We start from the raw sequence: 24,610 nt of genomic DNA, 5'->3' as shown, positions 1-24,610 counted from the left end.
CCAAGTGGCAAAATCAGACCTGTTTTGAAAGTCTCAGGGCCCCAGGTTGTGATGCAGCTTCAAGTGGACCTTTCACAGTATCCACCACTGTGGTTACATCCAGAGTCACTGTTCGTGAGAGAACCCTCAACCAACTCAGCCATCGTGTTGTCACAGGGGCTCGTAGATCAGACTAGGCATAGATTCTATAGTGGCATGGTTTGTGCCTTCTGTTCATGCGATGCTCTCGGAGCCAGTTGTGCCTTCTCTTAAGCCTGTTGTAATTTTTTTTGCAAGCAGCACGTTAGAGGGGACCCGTCCTGTGTGTCCTGAAGCACTGTTTGAAAAGAATTGCGAAGGAATGCCGATTAGCCCAGTCAGCCGTTCTTCTTAATTCAAAGACAGCATATCTGCTATGCAAATTCAGCTTAACCTCGGTCTCACCTGTAGGTAGAATCACGAAAGCACAGGACAGTGCACTAAGTAAAGGTAATGCTTTAAAGAAAAAAAGGAAATTCTCAGTGACAAAAAATAGGGGGGGGGGGGTGTTATTCGAGCAAAATACAGTACATGGCCACATGTACGCTATGGTTTTGAAAACACTGGGGGGGTCAACATTGTCATCTAAGTGAACTGCACAGTGCAGGTGCAAGAGTGGGCAGAAATCTGGCGTGCAGGCCTTGGGATGCATTCAGTCCAGAATAACTTTATTGTTTCAACCGGCCCTCCCTACCTACCCTCTCCGGCTCAGCGCGCAGGCCTCCAGGAGATGAGTAGGGGGTTTATTTACTACTAGACTAACACTTAAATTCAAGTGATGCTGCCAGTTGGGTCAGTTCCTTTTGCACCCTGGAATGTGGGCTTCTTAATGCTTCATTCCGTACTCTGGAGCTTCTTCTGATGAAGTGTGATCCATGTCGGCCACTTCTCCGCAGAAGATGCATTTTTCTTTCTGGCTTAGTGCCTTTTCTTCTTCTTTGTTTTTGGGTTCGGTCCATGCCCCTCCATCTTGGGGAGGGGTAGTTTTCTGCTCTAAAAATATGCTTTGAATTTTGTGTTCGTCTCTTTCGCTGTGCGCACCTGAAGTGAACTCCTACACCTGTTTCCGTGAAAGACAGCGGGCACTTTTTTGCCTTCTTTTTTTTTTCCCACACTACCTTTTGTGATAATATAGTCCCGGGTCACGTCAGCCATCACACAAAAGAAATGCACGCACCTGGGGTGGGTTCCACTTGTGCTAAGCTGTGTGCAATATTTTATGGCCTTCAAACCATGATGCCTCTGGGCACCAGATTGAACACTAATCTTTTTTTCTGATTTTTGTTTGCAGGCAGCAGCAAGCGGATAGAGCGAGTCTACTTTGAGATCAAGGAGTCCACCATTGACCAGTGGGAGAAACCACAGATTAAGGCAAGGCTCTTTCATAAGACTTTGTACCGATTCGTGCATTCCGTAGTGGATTATTGCACTGATCTTGGTCAGTCTAACAGATTGGAAGCACTTAACCCCCAGTCCGAAATCTTCCTGGTTGAAGTTTTGGCGTTCTCAGCATTCATTCGCTCTTTGCTGGAAGCAAGAGTCCGAAAAGTGGCCCCACTGTGGTTGGGACGCCCAGCTGCTCAGCCTGAAGACGTGGGTTCCATTCCAGCAGCGGTGACTGCGTTTCGATGGAGGCGTGCATGTGGTGTGCGATTTCAATGAACATTAAAAACCCTGGGTAGACAAAATCAATCCTAAACCTCTACTACGGCATCCCCCATAGCTAGTGTCGCTGTTGGACATTGAACTCCATGTAGTGTATTTACCTATAACGAACACTTTTTTTCCCCAAACATCGCAAAAAGTTTTGGGAGTGTACGCTCATCATCATCAGCTTGACTGTGCCCACTGCAGGGCAAAGGCAGGGCATGTCTCTCTCCAATTAACCCTGTCCTTTGCCAGTTGCGGCCACCATATCCCCGCGAACTTCTTGATCTCATCCACCCACCTAAATTTCTCTCACCCCCTGCTACGTTTGCCTTCTCTTGGAATCCACTCCATTACCCTTGAGGACCAGCGGTTATCTTGCCTTCGCATGATATGCCCTGCCCAAGCCCATTTCTTCCTCATTCATTATGCGGGGTAAAATATGTGGAAAAAATTTGATGCTTTAAAAACAGGACAGAAAGTAGACTGGTGAAATAAATATGCCATCCAGGATGCCCCACCTTCTAAGTGAAACAAATCACATTCGTTAGCAGGGTTTCCACGCTGTGATAACAGCATAGTGAACAACTTTTGTTTTAAACCCAAACGTAGAGTAACTTGTGAAGCAACGTTTATAGATACTTTTTAGTTCCATAACTCCTCGCAGCGCCCGTAGGGAGCAGGCGGCCTGTCGCCGTCCCCGCCACCGTGGCGCTGCAATCGCGGGTTGAGCTAGGAGAGCGAGAGTCGTCTGCTAGCGTGTAGCGTTTTGCACGAGCACTCGCATTCGAATCATTGCTGCGTTACTGCTGTTTTTTGTTTCCGGCTCTTGCCCGGAGGTATTACATAACATATGTGTGCTTAGCGCGTTTGCGAACTTAAGAGCGGTATTCTGAGCAGTGTCACGAGCGGCCGTTTTGTACGGGCAATGACGAAATGCATGCTTCGATTCTGCTTCTCGTGAGATGAACCTAACCTTGCTACTTCGATAGATTCGGATTATCTGCCGAACCAGTTTTTCGCGACTGGCTGTTGTGTTACGCATTTCGTGCAAAATTACTTTTACGTTTTATTACAGCAATACTGGCGCAAATAAAACCCGCCGCGGTCTCAGTGGCTACGGCCCGCGGCTGCTTTCCCAAAAGCCGCGAGTTCGGTACCAGTGTCGGCGAAATGCAATAGTAACTCAAGGCCCTTGGCATTTAAATAGAAAAATGTTATTCACAAACGCACTAAACATCGTTGTTGACAAATTTGCTGTCAACTAATTTGTCAGAGAAGCTTCGCCTTCTTTCGCTCTCTTAGAGCTCTAACGGCGCTACTATTTTCCAAGCACTTTGCTCGCGCAAAGAAGCGCATGCGCGTCACTAAATAAAGGTAAATTAAATTAGTTGTGAACACCTCAGCATGCTGTGGTCAACCAACACCATTCGTGCCTTTTTTTACAAGAGAACCCAGCACGTTCCAAAAGAAGTTGCCGAACAACTCGCCCTATTTAGGTTGTTTTATAGTGCCCTCTACTGCGCTTACACAGGCAATCATCTTTTCGGAAGGGTAAATCTTTTCGTCCTCGTGCTGATGTGGCACGAATTAGCCGCTTTCTCAGCATACTTACTGCCACAGGCACCTTTTTCTTCGGTCGTGTCGATGATGCCCTCCGCTTCAAACATTTCGCCAAGCTGGTGCACACAGCACACATTTCTTTGTCTGCACTTGTCAAAACAGCGCATTCTTTGTGATAGAGCGTACTTCTAGCATTTTTGGCCACGCTGCTGCAGCTGGCGACATCAAAGTCAGAGCAACCACGGCAAAATTGCTTTATGTGCACAATCGGCAAAATTGCTTCTACATCTTTCACAGAAAAAACCTGAATGTCAGCATCCCACTTGTCCAACAACCTTCCATTTGCTTGGACAGCGTAGGTCGGGTCCTAACGAAATACGAAACTTTTCAGAATGGTATAAACGCCTTCCTTCATCCAGGCGTCGTAAAGGACAACCTCTTTGTATTTTCCCGCCTCCTCCTCAAGGGCCGCCATTCTCCCCTTTCTAGGAAGCTGTATCGACGAGCTCTTTTCCACAATCTGTGCGAAATCAATCCCTTGCACGGGATCAGACAATGCTTCAGGAATTTCTAGGTGGGATTTCGCAAATATGGCAATAGCAGGGGCCGCATTGACAGGTACAGCCGGGCACGAAGCAAGTTGGCATCGTCACGCTCGAAAGCTGCTTCACGGCCAGCAGCGTTTGTTGTTCTGAGTGCACGATGGGGACCACGTGTTCGCAGAGCGCACAGGAACACAAATGAACAAAAAAGGGCAACGACAAAAACGAGCACGGGCTAAGTAGTAACTGCAGGACAGGAGCCGCGCGCGCACCGGCGACCGCTCAAGCCTTGACTGCAGCGCCCTCTCACCGCCCGGGTACAAGCGGCGCCCGCTTTCAGAGGAGGAGTTATGGAACTAAAAAAGTATCTATAAACGTTGTTGTGAAGGGGCCCACAATGGCAGCCAAAGGGGCAGTTGACTCTGGCACAACTCACAGCATTCACTGCAAAGCGCAGCCGTGACAGGTTGCTCATTGTGACCGACTTTTAATGAAGAGACGTGCTTTCTGCTGGTCCTCAGACTCCACGCAGGACATTCTTATGGCACTTCATCCCACAGGGAGAGGCATAGAGATGTAGTATTCTTGACAGTTGACAAATAGCACTTTACAGTATTGGCTGCTTCTTTAGGCATTCGAAAATAGGCCTCTGCCTGCATTGAGTATCATCATTAGCAGACTGTCCTGCAAAAGAAACGGGTGCATTTATTACATGAGCAGGAAAAGCACTGCTTTCCAGTAGCCAAAAGGGGGGGGGTGTGTTCATTATGCAAGCACACTCGTAACGTGAATAAAATTGGTGCCATACCACCAGAAAAGTCACTTGCACTGTGCTTATGTATAGTACATGCAATTGAACGTTCCAGAAATGTACATGGCAATTTACCAATATCCCTCAAGAGAAAAGTATACAACAGCTGTATCTTACCGGTACTCACCTATGGGGCAGAAACCTGGAGGCTAACAAAGAAGGTTCAGCTTAAGTTAAGAACAACACAGCGAGCTATGGAAAGGAAAATGATAGGTGCAAAAGTGGTAAGAGTGGGTGAGGGAACAAACTTGCGTTCTGATGACATCCTAGTCAAAATCAAGAGGAAGAAGTGGGCTTGGGCAGGGCATGTAATGCGAAGGCAAGGGAACCGCTGGTCCTTAAGGGTAACGGAGTGGATTCCAAGAGAAGGCAAGCGTAGCAGGGGGTGGCAGGAAGTTAGACGGGCGGAGGAGATTAAGAAGTTTTCAGGGATACGGTGGCCTCGTCTGGCAAAGGGCACAGTTGATTGGAGAGACATGGGAGAGTCCTTTGCCCGGCAGTGGGCGTAGTCAGGCTGATGATGATGATGGTGAGGGACAGTGGAGGGGAGCCCCTTGGAATAATTTCTGCCACCTGGGTTTTCAAACATGCACAGACATCGAACAGAACATAGGGAGTGTTGCTCATTTTGCCAGCATTGAAATGTCATTTAATAACAATATTAACAGTGATAAGGTTTGTTTAGTTCATATGTGTTAAATCTATGCATCTGGGGGCCCTGGAAGAGAGCTATTTGGGAACAGAATGCTTGGCCAGTGACTTGTCCAGTTATTTTGGCACCCCGTACTGTGTGTGTGTGAGAGAGAGTGGAGAGAGATTTTCATGTTTTTCTGAGTGATTTTGTTACGTTTCAATGAGCTGTCAAGAAGTACTGTTGATATAAAAAGGACTCCTGTTAGATTTAATGCAAAAACATTTGCCTGATGAGCAGCCTGCGCAGGACCTGTCAGCAGGGCGTGTCATCGGAGCATTCCCGTACGAAAATGACCATTAGAAAAAAGAAATTCGCCGGCGCTGGGGTTCGAACCCTGGCCCTCTGTGTAGCGGGCGAGCACTCAACACATACGCCACGAAGGATCGTTGGCTTAAGCGTGTTAGAGCAGCACAAAGTGAATGCGTTGTGGTTTGTGCCACGGTGAAGTGTCTTGGGGATGTGTACTAATGTTAGACAAAGATGACTTGCAAAAAAAAGTTGCTGACGTTATCCAAGGGTCACTTGATAAGTGCCATGGGACAGCAATGACTTGCAAAAAAGTTTCCTATGTCATCCAAGGGTCACGTGATATGTGCCAAAAGACAACGCTGACTTGCAAAAAAAAAAGTGGCTGACGGTCAAATGCAAATGCTTTTGCATTTCTCCAATGCAGCAGACTGCAATGCTCTCCCAACTTCTGGCTTCTTCAGACAGACGACATCAAGTGTACTAAACAAAACTGGCTGCCCATAATTTGAACTGAACTTTAATGCCAACACTTTCCAGTCTGCAGCTGGCTGTGAAGGTGCATGGAGCATATTTCTTGCAGTTATAATACCGTGCTGACCACCTGTGCTTCCTTGGTGTGCTCAGGAGTCCAAGAGGGCCTTCTTCTACAGCATAGTTACTGAGGGTGGCGACAAGGAGAAGCTCGAGGCCTTCGTAAACTTCTGTGAAGATGCCATCTTTGAGGTGCTTGTGTGTTTTTTCCCTTCTTATCGATTACAGCCACATGTCCTTAGCTTTGTGAGGCACGTACTTGAATTTGGCGGGTGGTTTGCTAATTGAGGATACTGACGGTAAGAAGAGAGACTCTTCTAGTGAAGTGACATTAAGCAGTGAGTGTTGGCGTGTTGTTTCTGGTGAGAATTGCTCTGAGGCACGAGCAGTGAAGTTGTAGTACATGATCTTTGCCTCTATATGTCATAAACCATAGTTAGCAAATTACTTGGAATAAAGAAAGCTGCTCCCCTAAACTTCTCAGATGTTTCTTACACCCATTTGCTATCCCTTTTTGTCCGGTGTTCCTACAGTACATTTACTCTTTCTGAAGTGAACAGCCAGCTGTTTGCTTTGATGTTGATTTGCTTTGTTGTGAAGTCTATTTTCATCGCAGATCCGTACATTGGCTCTTGTTACAGCTCATTAGACAGAGGGTGTCACACTTTGCTTTAAATTGCTCTATGAGCTTGCAGGTGAACAAAAACAGCTCGCATTCTAATCAGTGCAGTGCTTTGCTCCGTGTGGCTTGAACACACCCTCCTCAACAAACTGCATAGGTGTATACACGGCTATTTGCATACATATACTTACATGGTGGTCTTTCTTTTAAATCCTGACAGCTTTTTTGGATAACATCGACACTGATATTCATGTGGATGCTGCCTGACTGAGATTGCACTTGCGATAGGCAGAGTGAAGTGAGTAGTTAAAGATATAATCACCAAATTCTTGCTGATTATCTGTCACCTATACCTGCTGTCTCGTTATCTTGTGTCTGCCAAGCCCAACGTACACTCTGGCAGCATCCATGTGACCATCACTTTTTTTTTAACAAGCGGTTGGCGAAGAACGAACTTCAGTAAAACGGCGAGTTGAGCGAGTTGGTACATCTTGAGAAAAAAAACAGCGCAGGAACAGGGACACAAGAAAAGAAGACGACGGAACAGGTGCTGTCCCGTCGTCTTCTTTTCTTGTGTCCCTGTTCCTGCGCTGTTTTTTTTACTTTCCTTGTGGACATGACTTTTCTTGTGTCCCTGTTCCTGCGCTGTTTTTTTCTCAAGAAGACTGAACAGGCTTTATTAAAGGTTAGAGGCTCTTATGGGCCTTTGGTCTGTGACGCCACTGCAACCAGCGCCACAAAGCGTGGCCCGTGCACCACGTAAAGGTAGAGAGGAATCACTTTGATCACGTGCTGTGCACCATACCACTGCCGGTGACGCCAGGTGAACCGTGCAGATGCAGCATGCGAGCAGCATCTCCAACGAGGACACAGAGGAACCCCCGGCCAAGGCGGAGCCCTACACCTTCCTCGGAGCAGAGGAGGCCAAGCCACCGTGAGTCTCTCCTTCGGGGAGGGATGCTATACTGGCGCCACCTGGCGGAGTCCACGCTTTGACAGTCAGAACAAAACAATTGAGTGACAATTCTTTGTTGGCAATTTATGCCCCGTTGTTTCGCCATCCTGCCGAAAGTGCTTACTACCTAATAAATTTAAAAAGTTAGTTTCCAGCAATACTACCAGTCTCCTTTGGAAGGGCCACTGCAAGAGTGGAAACAGACAGTATAAACAATAAACAACAGGTACAGTGTCAGTTGGGCGAATTACTTCAGGAGTTCATTTCACTTTTGTGCCTAAAGGCACCCTGCTTTTTTTTTCAGGCGAGACACGGCGACCTGGAAGTCGTGTTGAACTAAAGCACAGCTCACACATACATGTGTTTCGCTGATTGCAGTGCTTTTCTCGTTTGCCTGTGCAGTGAAATGGTGACATTACCTTACTGGGGTTGCCGCTTCTTCATGTTTATGCCCTGTTCCGATTGGCTATTGTTTTCCTAGCTTTTTTCTCTTTGACAGCCATTGGCATAGCATTGGCATACATGGGCATGCCTCCACAGTTGGGGAGCAGCTTTTTATTTATTTATTTATTTACTCTCAGCGCCGAAGCATTACAGAGAGGAGTGGGTAGTAATAAAGAAACATACAAGAGCACTATTGGTACAGCAGAATTAGATTTCATAATCACTAACAGCATTCTTAAATAACTGGGAGTTTGGGATGTCATAGGGCTTAGTTGTGGGATTCCTCATCAATCAGGATAGAGCTCGCAACATAGAGGGGTTTTATAGCATTAACGAGAGGGTGGCAGCTATCGTAATTAGGCTTAATAAGAGGTATAAGCTGAAGGTGGTTCAGGCCTACGCGCCCACATCAAGCCATGATGACCAGGTCATTGAAACCTTCTATGAAGACGTGGAATTGGCGATGGTCAAAGTAAAATCACAGTACACTATACTGATGAGCGACTTCAATGCGAAGGTAGGCAAGAAGCAGGCTGGAGGCAAGGCGGTAGGTGACTACAGCATAGGTTCTAGGAATAGCAGGGGAGAGTTATTAGTAGAGTTCGCAGATAGGAATAATTTACGGATCATGAATACCTTCTTCTGCAAATGAGCCAACGGGAAGTGGACGTAGAAGAGCCCTAATGGTGAGACTAAAAATAAAATAGACTTCATACTGTGTGCTCACCCTGGCATCGTAGAGGATGTGGAGGTCCTCGGAAAGGTCCGTTGTAGCGACCACAGAATGGTAACGTCTCGTATTAACTTAGATTTGAAAAGGGAATGGAGGAAATTAGTGAAGCGGAAATCTATTAACGAGTTAGCATTAAGAGGGAAAGTAGAGGAATTCAGGATTTTGCTGCAGAACAGATTTTGCGCTTTAACTGAAGGTGACGACCGTAATGTTGAAACAATGAACAATCGTCTCACAGATACGATTACGGAGTGCGCCGTAGAACTAGGCGGTAGGATGGTTCGACGGAAGCTATCTCAAGAGACTAAAGATCTGATTAAGAAACGGCAAAGCATGAGGACTTCTAACTCCATAGACAGAATAGAACTAGTAGAGCTGTAGGTAGCTGAAATCAGAAAGTTTAACATGGAGAAGATCGATCATGCTCTGAAGAGCGGAGGTAGCCTAAAAGCAGTGAAGAGAAAACTAGGCATAGGTAAAAACCAAGATGTATGCAATAAGAGACAAAGAGGGCAATGTCATTAGCAATATGGATAAGATAGTTAAAGTAGGCAAAGAGTTTTACACAAATCTATACAGTAGGGATTGCAACCAGAATGTTACTGAGAGAGGCAGTAGAGCACAGCAATGAGACATCCCGCCAGTAACGAAGGAGGAAGTAAAGAAAGCCTTAGGAGCAATGCAGAAGGAGCAAGCAGCTGGTGAGGATCACATAACAGCAGATTTGTTCAAGGATGGAGGAGAGATTATGCTCGAAAAACTAGCCACTCTCTATAAGCAATGCCTTGTGACCTTGAGCGTACCTAGAGCTTGGAAAAATGCTAATATTATTGTAATTAATAACAAAGGAGACGTCAAGGACTTGAAGAATTACAGACCGATCAGCATATTGCCTGTTACCTTCAAGGTATTTACTAAGGTAATCGCTAATAGGGTCAGGACAACCTTATCAACCAAATGATCAGGCATGCTTTCGTAAAGGATACTCGACAATAGACGACATTCACGCAATGAATCAGGTGATAGAGAAATGCTCAGAATATAACCAGCCCCTATATACTGACACGTGGATTAGAGGTAGAAGAAGAAAGTGCAATCGGTACAAGTAGACGACGCTGAAGTGTAGGTCCATTTTCTGGTGCTTTCGTTCACTTGTTCAGCTCTCGGTGCCCCCGTTCAGCCGCTGCAGTTCCCTTCCAGTGTAACAACTGTTACACATCTGGTGGAGCAGTGCTGGGTACGCTTCCCAACCTGCACACTCCGTACAGCGTCACTACAGACCTCACACCGGTTCAGCAGCGACCCAGCCGCCATCTCCATGGAGAGTCACATGAATTTGGGCCCCTTCCCCGCCAACAAGGACGACACAGCCTCGACTGCCGAGTCCAACTGACATGGCCACTGACACCAGGCCCCTGGTGCCAATCCTTTGCCACCCACCGCGAACACCGCCATCTTTTCACAGTGACATGTTCGAAGACGCTGAGGATTGGCTGGAGACCTTCGAGCGGGTCACCCACTACAGCGGCTGGAGCGACGACCATAAGTTCCATAATGTGTTTTTGCGCTCGAGGACTCCGCTAGGACATGGTACGAGAGCCACGAGGACGACCTGTCCACCTGGGAGATATTTCGCCAAAACCCCCTAGCTACATTCCCCAATGCAGACCGCCAGGAGAAAGCTGGAGCTGGGCTTTACTCCCGTAACCAACGGACTAATGAGAGCGTCCGCATGTATGTGGAAGACATGACACGCCTCTTCAAGCGTGCTCCGTGGTGGAGGAGACAAAGTTCGCTGCCTCATGAGCAGGGTCAAGCAGGAGCATTTCGCCAGTCTTGTGCGCAGTCCACCGCGTACTGTAAATTCATCACTGAAGCAACCACCATGGAGACGACGCTCCTGCAATGAGCCCAGCAATGCAATCGGGATTTAAGCATGCTTGGGCCCACTGTTTCTTCGATGCCGCTAGGGAGTGATGTGGCCGTTTTACATGACCTCATCAGGTCGATCATCAGGGAGGAATTACAAGCCCTCCAGCTGCCTCCCAGCGCGCCGTCTCTCACATCGCTGTCTGAAGTCGCCCGGGACGAGGTGTGCCTAGCAGTGCAGCAGCAACAACTCTCTGAGATCCCAAGACAGACTGATGTCCGACCTACCTACGCATCTGTCCTCTGCTGGGCCCCAACGTCAGGCTACAACGTGAATACCGCGACTCAAGCAGCGCAGCCCCCTTTGCGGCGGCTGCGGCCCCTTTGCTACCACCTTGGTGAGTCGGGACATCTTTACAGGGCCTGCCCGTACCGCCGAGTGGGTCTGCATGATTTCGCGCCCGACGACCCTTGGCCCCGGAATGGCGAACGACCACTCGAAATTGAAGCTCATCTGTCGGCCTGTCAGCGGCCTGGGACATACGGTCGCTATGATTCTAGGTCATCTCCGCTGCGTTACCGTTCCCCAAGCCCTCGCCGAGGCGCCGGCTATTCTGAGCGGCGTTCTCCCAATCCACGTCAGGAAAACTAATTCCAGCAGTCTCCGGAGGCAAGGCCGCTGCTGTCGGGAAAACTGAAGATCCTCCGCCGCCGATACACCGATATGCTGATTTCTCACAGGGGCAGGGTAGCGACTGCATCCGACGTGCTACTTCTGATTTTTGTGTGACAATTGACGGAACTGACAGCATTGCTTTACTTGATACTGGTGCAGACTATTCAGTGATGAGCCACGCCCTCGCCCAGGAATTGAGTAAAGTTTTGACACCATGGTTGGGCCCTAGCATTCGCACGGCTGAAGGTCACCTCATTAGCCCGGCCGGAAGGTGCACAGCCCGAGTCAGCATCCACGGTTTTATCTACGTGGGTGAATTTGTTGTCTTGCGCGAGTGTTCGAGAGATTTGATCCTGGGCCTCAACTTTCTACAGGCAAACGGTGCTGTGATGAACCTACATGAGGCGCGAGTCACATTTTCGAAAAAGTAAGCTGTGGCACACAGTGACACAGAAGACCCAGGAGTCAACGCTCTGCGTATTGTCGAAGACGGCGTAATGCTGCCACCACGGTCCAGTGTGCTGGTGTTGGAGAGGAACGACTCGTTTCATGACTACGAAGGTATTGCGGAAAGTCACCCTTCACTGTTGCTTGGGAAGGGAGGGGCTATCGCGCGCGGTCTTGTCAAACTGAATGATGGCTGTGCGACAGTTTTTTTGATGAATTTCACCAATGAAATTCAGCACCTTGCCAAGGGAACGGCCGTCGCCTTCGTCCACGACGTGGTTGGGTTGCCAAATCTGTGTCCCATAGAGATGAATCTTCACGACGATGCTGCACCACGTAACACCCTTCAGAAGGTCAAAATCAACCCGGGGTTGTCACCTCATCAGAAGAACCTTTTGTCGTCGCTGCTACTTGATTTTAAAGATTGCTTCGCGACAAGCTCCAAGGTCGAACGTACGCTGGTAGCCAAGCATTGCATCGTCACCGATTCGGCCACGCCACCAGCTTGTCAGCGTCCTTAGCGTGTTTCGCCTAAAGAGCGGGAGGCTATTAGAACGCAAGTCGATGAAATGCTTGCAGACGATGTTATACAGCCATCAACAAGTCCGTGGGCATCGCTGGTGGTCCTGGTGAAAAAGAAAGACAACAAGTTGCGATTCTGCGTTGATTACAAGAAACTGAATAATGTTACTAAAAAGGACGTATACCCACTCCCCAGGATCGATGATGCACTTGACCGACTCCGGGACGCCAGGTTTTTCTCTTCCTTAGACCTGAAAAGCGGATATTGGCAGATCGAGGTGGACGAGCGAGACCGCGAAAAAACGGCTTTCGTGACACCCGACGGTCTGTACGAATTTAAGGTGATCCCATTTGGACTTTGCTCCGCTCCGGCCACGTTTCAACGCATGATGGACACTGTTTTAGCTGGTTTGAAGTGGCAGTCGTGCCTTGTGTACCTGGACGACGTGGTCATCTTTTCGTCTAGCTTCGAGCAACACTTGCAGCGATTGCGCATTGTCCTTCAAGCTGTCCAGTCTGCACAACTAACTATCAAGCCAGAGAAATGTCATTTCGCCTTCGAGGAGCTCCGTTTCTTAGGACATGTTGTCAGCGCACAAGGGGTTCTCCCAGACCCCGACAAGACTTCCGCCGTCTCCAGTGTCCATGCCCAACCGACAAGAAGGCCCTCCGACGTTTTTTGGGCCTCTGCTCGCATTACCGTCGCTTTGTTAAAGATTTTTCTCGCCTAACTGAGCCATTGACTGCCTTGGCTCGAGATGACACACCCTTCATATGGGGAAGTGTCCAAACGAAGCCTTCGAGGAACTCCGCTGCTGCCTTTAAAGTCCACCAATACTAGCTCATTTTGACGAGAATGCAGAGACTGATGTCCACACTGAAGCCAGCAATGTCGGCCTCGGAGCGATCCTCGTACAGTGGCAGGACGGCGCAGAACGAGTAATCCCCTATACGAGCCGCACACTTTCTCGATCGGAACGGAACTATTCGACGACAGAAAAAGAGTGTCTTGCCGTCATCTGGGCTCTGTGTAAGTTCCGACCATACATCTACGATCGACCGTTTCGTGTTGTCAGCGATCATCACTCGCTGTGCTGGCTAGCCAGCATTAAAGACCCTTCTGGCCGGTTGGCCAGATGGAGCCTCTGTTTGCAGGAGTACGATGTTACGGTCGTCTATAAATCGGGTCCGCACCAAGGTGCGGACTGTTTATCACGAGCGCCCGTGGAGCCAGCTATGCAAGACATGACCGAAGATGAAGCCCTCTTCTTTCTGCCATGAGCGTCTCCCGTATGGTGCAGCTTCAACGGGCAGACTCTGAGTTGGCGCCACTCATTAAGTACCTGGAGGGTTTTAATGCTAGTGTACCTTGTGTGTTTCGCCGTGGACTACAGTCCTCCATTCTGCGGCATGGAGTCCTCTACAAGCGCAACTTTGACAGCAACAAGGAGACGTTTCTGCTTGTTGTGCCATCCCTGTTACGCTCCGAAATCTTGAGTGCTTTTCATGACGAGCCATCCACCGGCCACTTGGGAGTCAGTCTCACACTAGCTAAGATTCGGCTTAGGCAAAGATTCGGCCCAGTTTACTACCATCAGTGCGTAAATATGTAACAACATGCCGCAATTGCCAATGGCGCAAATCTCCTCCTCTGAAACCAGTCGGCTTTCTGCAGCCCATAGCACCCCCAAAGACCCCTTTTCAGCAACTTGGCACAGACCTCCTCGGCCCTTTTCTGAAGTCGTCCACAGGAGAACGGTGCATTGTGGTCGCGACAAATTATTTGACACGGTACGCTGAGACCACGTCACTTGCAAACGGTACTGCTGCTGAAGTCGCCAAATTCTTTGTCCACAACATCGTCCTGCGTCATGGCGCTCCTGCAACTATCATTACTGACCGTGGAGCTGAATTTACGGCCTGCTTCACTCAGGCTGTGCTCAAGTTCACGCACACCAGTCATAGACGTACAACGGCCTACCACCCGCAGACAAATGGCTTGGTGAAACGCCTCAACAGGACCTTGACCGACATGCTTTCCATGTATGTTGATATCGAGCACAAAACATGGGTCCAAATTCTTCCATACGCAATATTCGCATATAATACCGCGCAGCAAGAAACGACGCAGTTCACTCTGTTCGGATTAGTCTTCGGTCGACAGGTTACCACCCCCTTGGATGCTATGCTACCCGTGGACCCCCCTGACAGTGACAGTGAACTTGAAGTCGCCGTCGCCACTTATGTTCAGCACGCGGAAGAAGCGCGGCAACTGGCCAGACACCGCATTCACCGTCAGCAGCAGATCGATGCTGACCGCTACAACCTTGGACGCCGCTACGTTACCTACAACCCAAGCGACTGTGTGGGTCTGGATGCCCGTTCGTCGCCGCGGGCTGTCCAAAAAGTTACTGTGCCGCTACTTCAGCCCTTACCTTGTTGTCCGCCGCCTCAGCGACGTAACGTACGAAGTTGCACCAGCCTCACCAGCTCATTCATCACACAACAGCAAGCGCAGCGACGTTGTGCATGTGGTGCGAATGAAGCCGTACTACGAGCGACCCCCTGACTGACTTTCAGGCTGCATGTAGTCTATTCCGTGATGTCAGACTCGTGGTGTAACTCTTGAACACTTTTTCTCCCCTCTCTTCTGTCTGCCGGTAACACCGCATCGGGGCGATGCTCCTGAAGAGGGGGCAGTGACACGAGGATTAGAGGTAGAAGAAGAACGAGAGCACAGTCGGTAGAAGTAGACGACGCTGAAGTGTAGGTCTGTTTTCTGGTGCCCTCGTTCCCTTGTTCAGCTCTTGGTGCCCCCGTTCAGCCGCTGCAGTTCCCTTCCAGTGTAACAACTGTTACAATATAGCGTTCATTGATTACAAGAAAGCATTCGACTCAGTAGAAACCTCAGCAGTCATGCAGGCATTGCGGAATCAGGGTGTAGAAGAGTGTTATATGAAAATATTGGAAGATATTTATAACGATTGCACAGCTACCATAGTTCTCCATAAAGTCAGCAATAAAATTACAATAAGGAAACGTGTCAGGCAGGGAGACACGATCTCGCCTGTGCTATTCACTGCCTGTTTACAGGAGGTATTCCGGAGCCTGAAATGGGAACACTTGGGGATAAGAGTTAATGGAGAATACCTAAGTAATCTGCGATTCACTGATGACATTGTCTTGCTGTCACTCAGGACATCAACTACAAAGCATGATCAATGAATCAGACAGGCAGAGCAGAACAGTGGGGCTAAAAATTAACATGCAGAAAACCAAAGTATTATTCAACAGCCTAGCAAGGGAACAGCAGTTCGCAATTGGTAGCCAAGTGCTGGAAGTAGTAAGAGAATATGTCTATTTAGGGCAGGTAGTGACAGCTGATCCGGATCATGGGAGGGAAATAACTAGAAGAGTAAGAATGGGGTGGAGTGCATATGGCAGGTTCTCTCAGATCATGAATGGCAGTTTACCAATATTCCTCAAGAGAAAAGTATACAACAGCTGTATCTTACCGGTACTCACCTATGGGGCAGAAACATGGAGGCTAACAAAGAAGGTTCAGCTTAAGTTAATGACAACACAGCGAGCTATGGAAAGAAAAATGATAGGTGTAACGTTAAGAGATAGGAAGAGGGCAGAGTGGTTGAGAGAACAAACGCGGGTTAATGACATCCTAGTTGAAATCTAGAGGAAGGAGTGGGCTTGGACAGGGCATGTAATGCAAAGGCAAGATAACCGCTGGTCCTTAAGGGTAATGGAGTGGATTCCGAGAGAAGGCAAGCATAGCAGGGGGTGGTAGAAAGTTAGGTGGGCGGATGAGATTAAGAAGTTTGCGGGGATACGGTGGCTGCAGCTGGCAAAGAAGGACAGGGTTAATTGGAGAGACATGGGAGAGGCCTTTGCCCTGCAGTGGGTGTAGTCAGGCTTATGATGATGATGATAAATGCATGCGATGGAAGCAGGAAGATGGTTCCATTCCTTAGCTGTCTTGAGGACAAATGAGGCGAAATGAAAGTTGGTTTGACTGCTTGGACTGGTTGGAGAAATATATGAAGGTGGAAGAAGTAGCGAGCCCCTGAGATGAGAGTTATAATGGTAGATGTGGTGAAAGAGACATAAACGTGCAATTCTTTGATGAATAGAGAGATCAGAAAGGCTTAGATTATACTTCATTACGGTTACACTGGCATTTCAATTATAGTTAGAAAAAGTGAAACGCGCAGCCCGATTTGGGATGGATTTGATCTGTAGAATTAGTGAGGTAAGGTGAGGGTCCCATACTGCGGTAGTTACTGAGGCATGCTTATCTTGGAGAGTTTCAGCATGTTATTATTATTACAGTGGACCCGCAATAATTCAAGCTCACATTTAACGAGTTGCCTTTAAAGTAAAGTGCTTGGTATTTTATTTGATCTGAATGTTTGGTACTCGATTCGTCTCGAGGGAACATTGTTTCAGGAACTGTTGCTTCATGTGGTTTTGGTTTGGCATATCCTCTCCGGGATGGCACTGTGGCGTGTGCGTGGAACAAAGCCCTGACTCCGCACCGCATGCCTGCGCTCCCGCTCATATGCCGGAGCTGGTCTGTGTGTGCTCTCGGCAAGAGATGCGGGCATGTGCAAATGTGATGCTCAGATCTGTATCTGCCAGGTGTCTGTGTCTGTGCTACCTGCGGTACGCATGCTCTAACCAGCGTGACGGTGCGCATAAATAGAGAGATTTCGAAAGTGTGCACGCTCTGATTGGTCCGAAAGAGGCCGGCGTGCGAACACCTGGTCAACCTTGTGGTGCCCTCAGGGCAATCTGCACACAGGTGATGGCTCCCTGTGGAAGTGCATCGTGCTATGCTAAATCTCTCTAATCAGACGGCACCCTTGACTTCTGCGCGGCCATTCTGAGCTGACTGCAGATGCCTCAGCTGCTCTTCATCGCATGAAATTCGCCAGTCAAGCACGATGGTGTGAGCACAAGAGGACGCTAGCAGGAGGAACATGGAGATGGGTGCTCCTTCCCAATGCCTGAAGTGGGGTGGCGTTGGCCGCTGGGAGTGCGGTGTGTGCACCTAGCAGGTGTTCATGGAAATTTCGGTTAACGACGCAATTGTAATTAAGACCAGCAGTCGGGGGTCTCATTGATAGGTCTCACACCCAGCAAATATGTCGGCTCTGCACGTAGGCCCTCCCCCAATCTCTGATTACATTTACATCAACACAGCTTCAACGAGTCTGACAAAGCTGCCATGCACTCTCTCTTTATTTCGGGTGATGGCCTTGTCTGATCAAGAAATACATGATTTTTAAAGTGTCTCTTGTGCTGTTCAACATTTTTTTGTGGCAGAAGTGTTTGAAATATTCGATTTGAAATTATTAGAAAAAAATTACTATTCACTCAAATTTGCTTTGAAGCAAAAAACTACTCTTTGCATATGCCTTCTTGTCACATCCTGCGCACCATGGAAGGCCTGTCCACTGGGCTGCGAGCAAACAAGCCGCTGTGTCATGTGGCAGTTAATCACTGGTCATGAGAGGGCATAGCAACTTGGGTTGCACAAGCCCCACCAGCTGCAGCAGCAGCAGATCACTGCACTACTATGCCAGGAGTGGTACGACAACTCTAAGCGATCTATGAATGTAAAGTAAAGATTGAGGAATTCTGCATACGAGGGCATTAACCCACAGATGCCATTGGGTCGTACCCTACAACAGAATCAGCAGCAATAGAAAATGCTGATGCATTGAAACGATCCACCAAGCATGGCCTGAGTGTTTTTTGTTCAACAGCAGTGGTTTATCAATACCACTGCCTTTGTCATGCCACTATCAGGTGCATTAACGAGCCTCTGGTTAATGTGAACTCTGCAAAATACGAGCAGATTTTTCATTCTCTTAAAATATTGGTGATATAGTTGTGCACCCTGCAGGTATTGTAAATGCTATGCAAGTCTGTCTTTGAAGATATGAATTGTCAGTAGTACGGTTGGTGTTATTCTGAGCGCACCCCTGTTGACTCACCAGGGGCCCCCTGGAGCCCATCAAGCAGGGGCTCGGCCTCCTCCGCGACGGCATTGGGGCGGGGCTGTCGTTGCTGCGGCCGTCCAACATCCGCCGCCAGTACCAGAAGCTGCGCTCCATGACCCTTGGGGAGATCCTGCTGGGCACGTTCAAGATGTCGTTCTTCGGCTTCTTCTACGTCATCTGGCTCTTCTTCGCATTCACAAGGTCAGCTGGCTGCTGCCTGTTTTATTCTTCTCCTGTTAACACTGGGAGTTAGGTAGAAAAAATGAATGTTGAATTTGGAGCAGAAGTGAAATCACTGTCACTGTTGCCTTAAATCTGGTGGTGGTGGAGTGAATGGGGATCCTCCCTGAACAGTGTCCACGGTCAGAGTTAAAACAATGTTGTGGAAAACCAGTTTGTTGGAAGGAGCTGGGGGGCTCTCATTGGCTCCAGGGGGTGTTTTTCGGAGTTTTGAAGAGAGGAACTGCTCAAAGTTGGGAGAGCTTGCAATAGCTGAAGGCGTGCTTTGGACAACCATTGTTGTGTCGCATGCAGTCATTGAGAGCTGATTTCGAAGGGGGCTTTTTTTTTTTTCAAACCATGTTGTGTGGTGGTGGTGTGTGAGAGGGACATGCCATATGAGACCATGGCATGCAGAAGGGAGAGAACAAAGCTGCGTCATTGGCCTCAGCTTGAGCCCAGAGGGTGCCACTCAAAGGTCACCCCCTCGCAGGAGCATGGTCCGTGTGACGCTGCGCCTGATGGGTGGCCAGCCCCTGGTGGGTGGCGGGGCGCCCGAGGAGGATGCCCGGGGGCTGAAGTACCCTGCGGGACCGCCCCTGGCCCTGGAGGCAGGGCCCGCGGCGGTCGCCATGGCAGCGGGTGCGGCGGGTCTGCCGGCCGAGGCGGACATGGCCCCGCACATGCGCGCCTTCGGCCTGGACATCACCAAGACCGAGGAGGACGGCGAGGTCAAGTGAGTGCAGATGAGCATGCTCTGATTGGGAAGGGAACAGGTAACATTGCAGCATTGCTCTCCTGGATACAGGCAGTCTACTGAGTTATTCCTGATATACTACAGTCAAAGCGTCCCGTCATCACTTTTTATGCATAGACCCGGTCAGCTGCATGGCCTTGTAGCACCTACTGGCAGCACTAGGCCATAAAGGCTCTGTAACACCAAGCGACAAGGGTGGACGTGGGGTGCGGTTAAAAATATATGCGTGCTCAATTGTTTAAATGATAAGGAATGCCAGATACAGTACATGCAGACAACTTAGAAAATATTTTTTTTTCTGTTTTTTCAAGAGAAGGCAAGCGTAGCAAGGGGTGGCAGAAACTTGCGTGGGTGGATGAGATTAAAAGTTTGCAGGAAAAAGTTTGCATAGAAAAATAAAAAATTGCCAACGATTACGTTACTTCCTAATGCGAAAGTTGAGCGCAGCATTGAAGAAGCGTAGCTTGTTAGGCCAGTTGGTGCATGGTGAGTAGAAACCAGTAGAACAGGATGCATTCACAAGGAGGAGAAGTACACAGGACAACGCTGGAAACACAACTGAAAATTCCTTACATGGTGAATCGCCAACATCAGAACAGTGCACACATGCGAGAGAGCAACCACAAACGTTAACAAAACAACAAACACGAAATTGATTAAGCGACCGAAGAAAGCATGTGGCAGCCTGAAACTGTACTCTTTTGCCGTGAACCTAACAGAGCTGCCGCTGACGCATTCAGTTCCTAACTGCTTGATTTTGAAGGCTGCTAAGATTTCTCATTCTATCTGCGTTTTGCCACGGCCGATGATTCTGACATTATGGAACAGAGGGGTGCAGTCTTTGCAGTGGTTGCAATGTCGTGACAGATTTGCTGTGTTGCCTGGCTGCAGCGAAGTGCGGTGCTGCCTCATACGCTCGTTGACGCATTGACCAGTTTGACCTATGTAGGCCTTGCCACAGGACAGTGGAAGCCGGTTGTGCATTTAGTCAACATGCTCTGGTGCTTGACATTACATTTCTTTTTTGTGTTAATTTTAGAGGTACGTGAACAAAGTGACGACAGTTTCGTGGGTGCAGAAAAGACAACCCTAACACCGTATTTCATGGCTACCTTTTTAACGTTATGTGAGACTTTATGCAGGTATGGCATTACAGCGCGTCTGGATTCTTCACTAGGCGTTTCATCTCTTTTGTACTGTGACTTAAATTTATTGGTCAAGGTCTCATACATAGAAACGAGGACGTCCTCAGGGTAGCCCGCTGACTTCAAGCGGTCAAGCTGCCCTAAGAAACTCTTGTGCATATTGTGTGTACAAGACCTGCGCAGAGCATTACCGAGGCAAAGGTTGGCAATGCCTCTCCTCACAAGTTTACAATGTGAGGAGGAGCAGGACAGCAGGCTTTTCTTAGTCCGTGGAGAGTAGCGCCAGCAAACGTGGGTCCCTTCAGAGAAGATGAGAGTCAAATCTAAAGACCTAATTGAGTCATCAAGGGGCACCTCATGAGTAAAACTCCATGCACTCTTAGCATGGATCCTAACTAACTAGCCCAACAACAAGAATTGCTTTCAGATTTTGTGGTAGCCAAAAATTATTTTACACTGCCCACTGAACATGAAGCATTTAAATCAGGTTTATTTTCTAGCCATATTAATGTTGGCAGGAGGTCATAATGAAAGACAGTGTTGTTTGTGCAGTCAGGCACATCTGTTGGCATCAAGCCCTAAAAGCGGTTATATAATAGCTTATCGTTCTCTTTTACATGGAGCACTAGAATGAGAATGGCATTTTAGTAAACAGGGCAGCTTGCTATGACATTTTCAGTAGGTTCACTATAAAGAGAAGGCTGCTGTGTAGAATGCTGTGACTAGTTGGCAGTTTCTGAGGAAATAGAAACAGTGACATTATTTGGTGTCACCAGGATTTTCAACACACAGGGGTTGGTCGAAAGTGTCCATGCCAAAGGGTCTACTTATGATAGTTGTAGTGGGACATTTACAACACGCCTGAAGCTCAAAATCTCAGCAGTAGTCCCATTCTCACACGGACCTCTGGTAGATGCCGCAAGTACCTGACCGTACTGCTGCAAAGCAGGCCTTCTGGACTTCTTGACCTGGGACATCTTCTCTGCCCTGCATTTTTGTGTTCTGGCTAGCGTGTGGTCTCTCTCCAAGGCCTTTGGTGGTTGTCCTAGCTGTGCTATCTTTTTCCAGCTGCTCTTGCATAAGCTTCTTCCCTGTTGGGAAAAAACAGTGCTACAGACAAAAGGACGTAAATGGAACAGGCACCGTAGCGCTACACTACACTACAGCGCTTGTGGGGCCTGTCCTTCGTCTCGTGCGCTGTTTTTTTTTTCCAAGGTGCACTACCTCAGGTGCCTGCCTGTGTGTGTCCTTCCCCAGATACCACGTGCAGCCCCCCAAGTCGACGCTGAGCCCCCAGTCGAGCCTGGATGATGCAGACCAGACGACCGATGAGGACACCAGCAAGAGCTCACCCCACGAGAAGGGCTCGCCCGACGGCGAGCTGCCGGACGGCCTGCCACCAGAGGCACAGGTGGTTGGTCTATTCACGCATTCACACATTCATTCACAGCTGCTTTAAGGGACACTCCATCCAATCCGCATTCTTAGTAAAAACCAGTTCTATATCTTATTATGTCGATTTTCGTCACCAGCAGGAGACGAATTTTCTTCCGAGGAACTTGCATCGGAAGTTTTTTATTACACTTGATTCAAACTCATGTCCACACTAAAAATGAATCTGTGATTACCATCTTGAAGTGAATGGCATTGCCTGTCCCAAAAACCTTTACCCCAGTTCACTTGCAGTATTCAGTGATGTCTGCATTTCATTTCCTGGCCTTTTCTAGTTTATTAAAGTTGCAGTGGAAGTACAGCAGAATCTCATTGATGCGATCCCAGTTGGTACGAATTTGTAAAATATCCTGGCCGCAGTGGATTGTGTACAGTAGGCAGAAATTCGGATGTTACAAACAACCTCCTGCCCCACTGTGAATGATAGGAGCATGCGAGCCGTGGCCGCAGCCTTGAGCACCAAGTACTTGCTGCCTATACATTGCTGACACTGGGATCGCCAGTCACGCAGTACTTTCCACAAGTAGTGAGCGGCACTGCACAGCCATGAGTACTAAACCCCGTCAGTTGAAAACAAATCAGCGTAAATGCTATGTGGGAATTTCGTTCGTTTTGGTTGATGGCAAGTTCAGACGATACGAATATCGTATAAATGTGTGTAAGGGCCACACTTTTTTTTTTTTCAGATTCGAGGGCTAATTTTTGGGGTGCGGCCCATACACATAATTTGTGAAAAAAAAAAATAAAGTAAAAGCACACCAATCAGAGAATAAGTGGCATTTATTCTATGTTCAATCGTCACTTATCATCACTCGCGGAGTACTTCCGACTCCCAGCTGGTGCTGTGCTCTGGTGCTCATCCCGAAAGAAATCACACAGCATGTCAATGCGTAGCTGTTGTTCCTTACTTCCATCACATAGCAGAGGAGCTCTTATTTCAGCTCAAGCAACTCGCATGGCTTGCATCAGACAGTGCGCTTTTTGCAGCCTGTGTTTTTCAAAGCATCCCTTTGGTTTCAGCATTGTCGGACGCACTTCTCGGCCATGTCTAATTTGCTGCCCACCGCACGATTGCCGTGTTCGGGCAAACCATGTACTACCATGAGCAAACCAACCCTAAAAAATCGTGCCGAATTAGAAGACTTGTCTTTCCGCCGCAAATTATCACGACTAGCTCTTTTCCATGGACTGTATCACCATCCATCGCTCCACCACGCTTTTTTCCTATCACCATCAGCCTTCTTTCCACGGCTCGACCATCCGCACAAAGTTAAGCGCATCGCGTGTCGTTCATCTGCATTTGCGAAGTCATTCATACCACGCACTATCATAGAGTGGAACGATCTACCAGCACACATAGCCACTGAATCTAACGCCTCCACATTTCTCGATCTCATCCGCAGTGACGTTGGCATTTGAAATGTACTGTTGATTGAAATGTATGTGATTGCGTCTGTCTCTCTTTATGGGCAATACGTACACGCTGTGTACGTTCATTTCTGTTATGCCTTATTGTTTTCTTAAACCTATTATTATATTGCTTTCTATTAGCCTGTTTCTTTATCCTCTGGTGCTAATTATTTTCCCATGTTATATTTAGCCTATTTATTGTTCATTTGCTTGTTAATAATGCTCCTGTTACATGTGACCCCCCCCCCTTCCTATGTAATACCCTCGAATGAGGGCCTTTAGGGGTATGTTGAATAAATAAATAAATAAATAAGTAGCTGTTAAGGTGCTTGCCCACCGTGCTAAAAGTGTAATTTTGTGAAGATATAACAGTGAAATTTTGTGGAAGTGGTCGTGAAATTATTTCTAATATGCTGAAAATATTTCATGTAACTACATCTGGAAATAAAAAGCTTGCTGAAAGCCGCGTCTCCCATAACAGTGCCCGCGTACTGTTGCATGCAGCCAATCAGTGCACAATGCAATTCTCATTTTTAAGGTACTAGGAGAACAATCCGACAAACTCGATGGGGCACTGTGGGAGGCTAGGAAGTGGTGGCACTTGGACACAGACAGAGGGACGCTGGGGACAAATTGGCTGCAATTCTGTGTTCCTCCTATATGACGTTAAACACCACCAGTAATCTGCGCACATTTTTATAATTTTTTCAGACAACCCTTCTGGATGGTGAGGTGAAGACAAAGGAATCAGCACAGGTGACTGCAGATGGGTGAGTATGGCATTGAGTCATGCTGACTTTTAAGGTGCTGTTAGAGGCTGTGTGCGCTCCAGCAAGGACTTTGATCATTTTGGTCGGGAGGACGGAATCCTTAACATTTAAAATCTTTAAAATCTTTTTTTTGCGTCACCAGTGTACAGAACATATTTTAGTGTTTCCTGAGGATATGGGTTGTTTCAGTTTAGTTGTGCTCAGACATAGTTCACATCTGTACTTGGCAGGCAGGCTTTTTTTTGCGAGTGTTTCTTAATAATAATGCGTATCTAAATCTTGGTTCATGTCGACAAAGATGTGCTCAGCTTGTTCCTGGTGAACAGGTGTAGCTGGGATGAGCACTAAGACTCGGCATTAGCCCTTGAATTGAGTGCTGTACTCAAAGCAAACTGACTGCCTTTTCTTGTCTGAAGCACAGTAGCAAATCCACCACAGTTTGGCACAGAAGAAGTGTTCCTGTGCCGGAGGCTGGCCTTCTTGTCTCTGCAGAATGTTTACACCTGAACGTGAT

General features: G+C 48.0%; 1 protein-coding gene across 5 annotated transcripts in view; it reads left to right on the top strand.

Annotated features, from left to right (window-relative positions):
* Nucleotides 1–24,610, top strand: part of LOC149326691 (ryanodine receptor-like) — a 539,764-nt gene that overhangs the window by 467,189 nt on the left and 47,965 nt on the right. For 4 of the 5 annotated variants that reach the window (XM_089562900.1, XM_089562898.1, XM_089562899.1 and 1 more), the window contains exons 107-113: nt 1,310–1,389; nt 6,149–6,247; nt 7,514–7,611; nt 18,341–18,544; nt 19,056–19,298; nt 21,722–21,878; nt 24,038–24,096. In XM_089562900.1, the coding sequence (XP_089419026.1) occupies nt 1,310–1,389; nt 6,149–6,247; nt 7,514–7,611; nt 18,341–18,544; nt 19,056–19,298; nt 21,722–21,878; nt 24,038–24,096 (940 nt within the window). The remainder of the gene's footprint in view (nt 1–1,309; nt 1,390–6,148; nt 6,248–7,513; nt 7,612–18,340; nt 18,545–19,055; nt 19,299–21,721; nt 21,879–24,037; nt 24,097–24,610) is intronic. The other variant, XM_089562897.1, reaches the window with a different exon arrangement.

This window comes from Amblyomma mixtum, chromosome 10 (genome assembly GCF_055824585.1).
Source record: "Amblyomma mixtum isolate Tamu chromosome 10, ASM5582458v1, whole genome shotgun sequence".
Classification (NCBI taxonomy): Eukaryota; Metazoa; Arthropoda; class Arachnida; order Ixodida; family Ixodidae; genus Amblyomma; species Amblyomma mixtum.
This window is presented reverse-complemented; position numbering and strand designations above follow the sequence as displayed.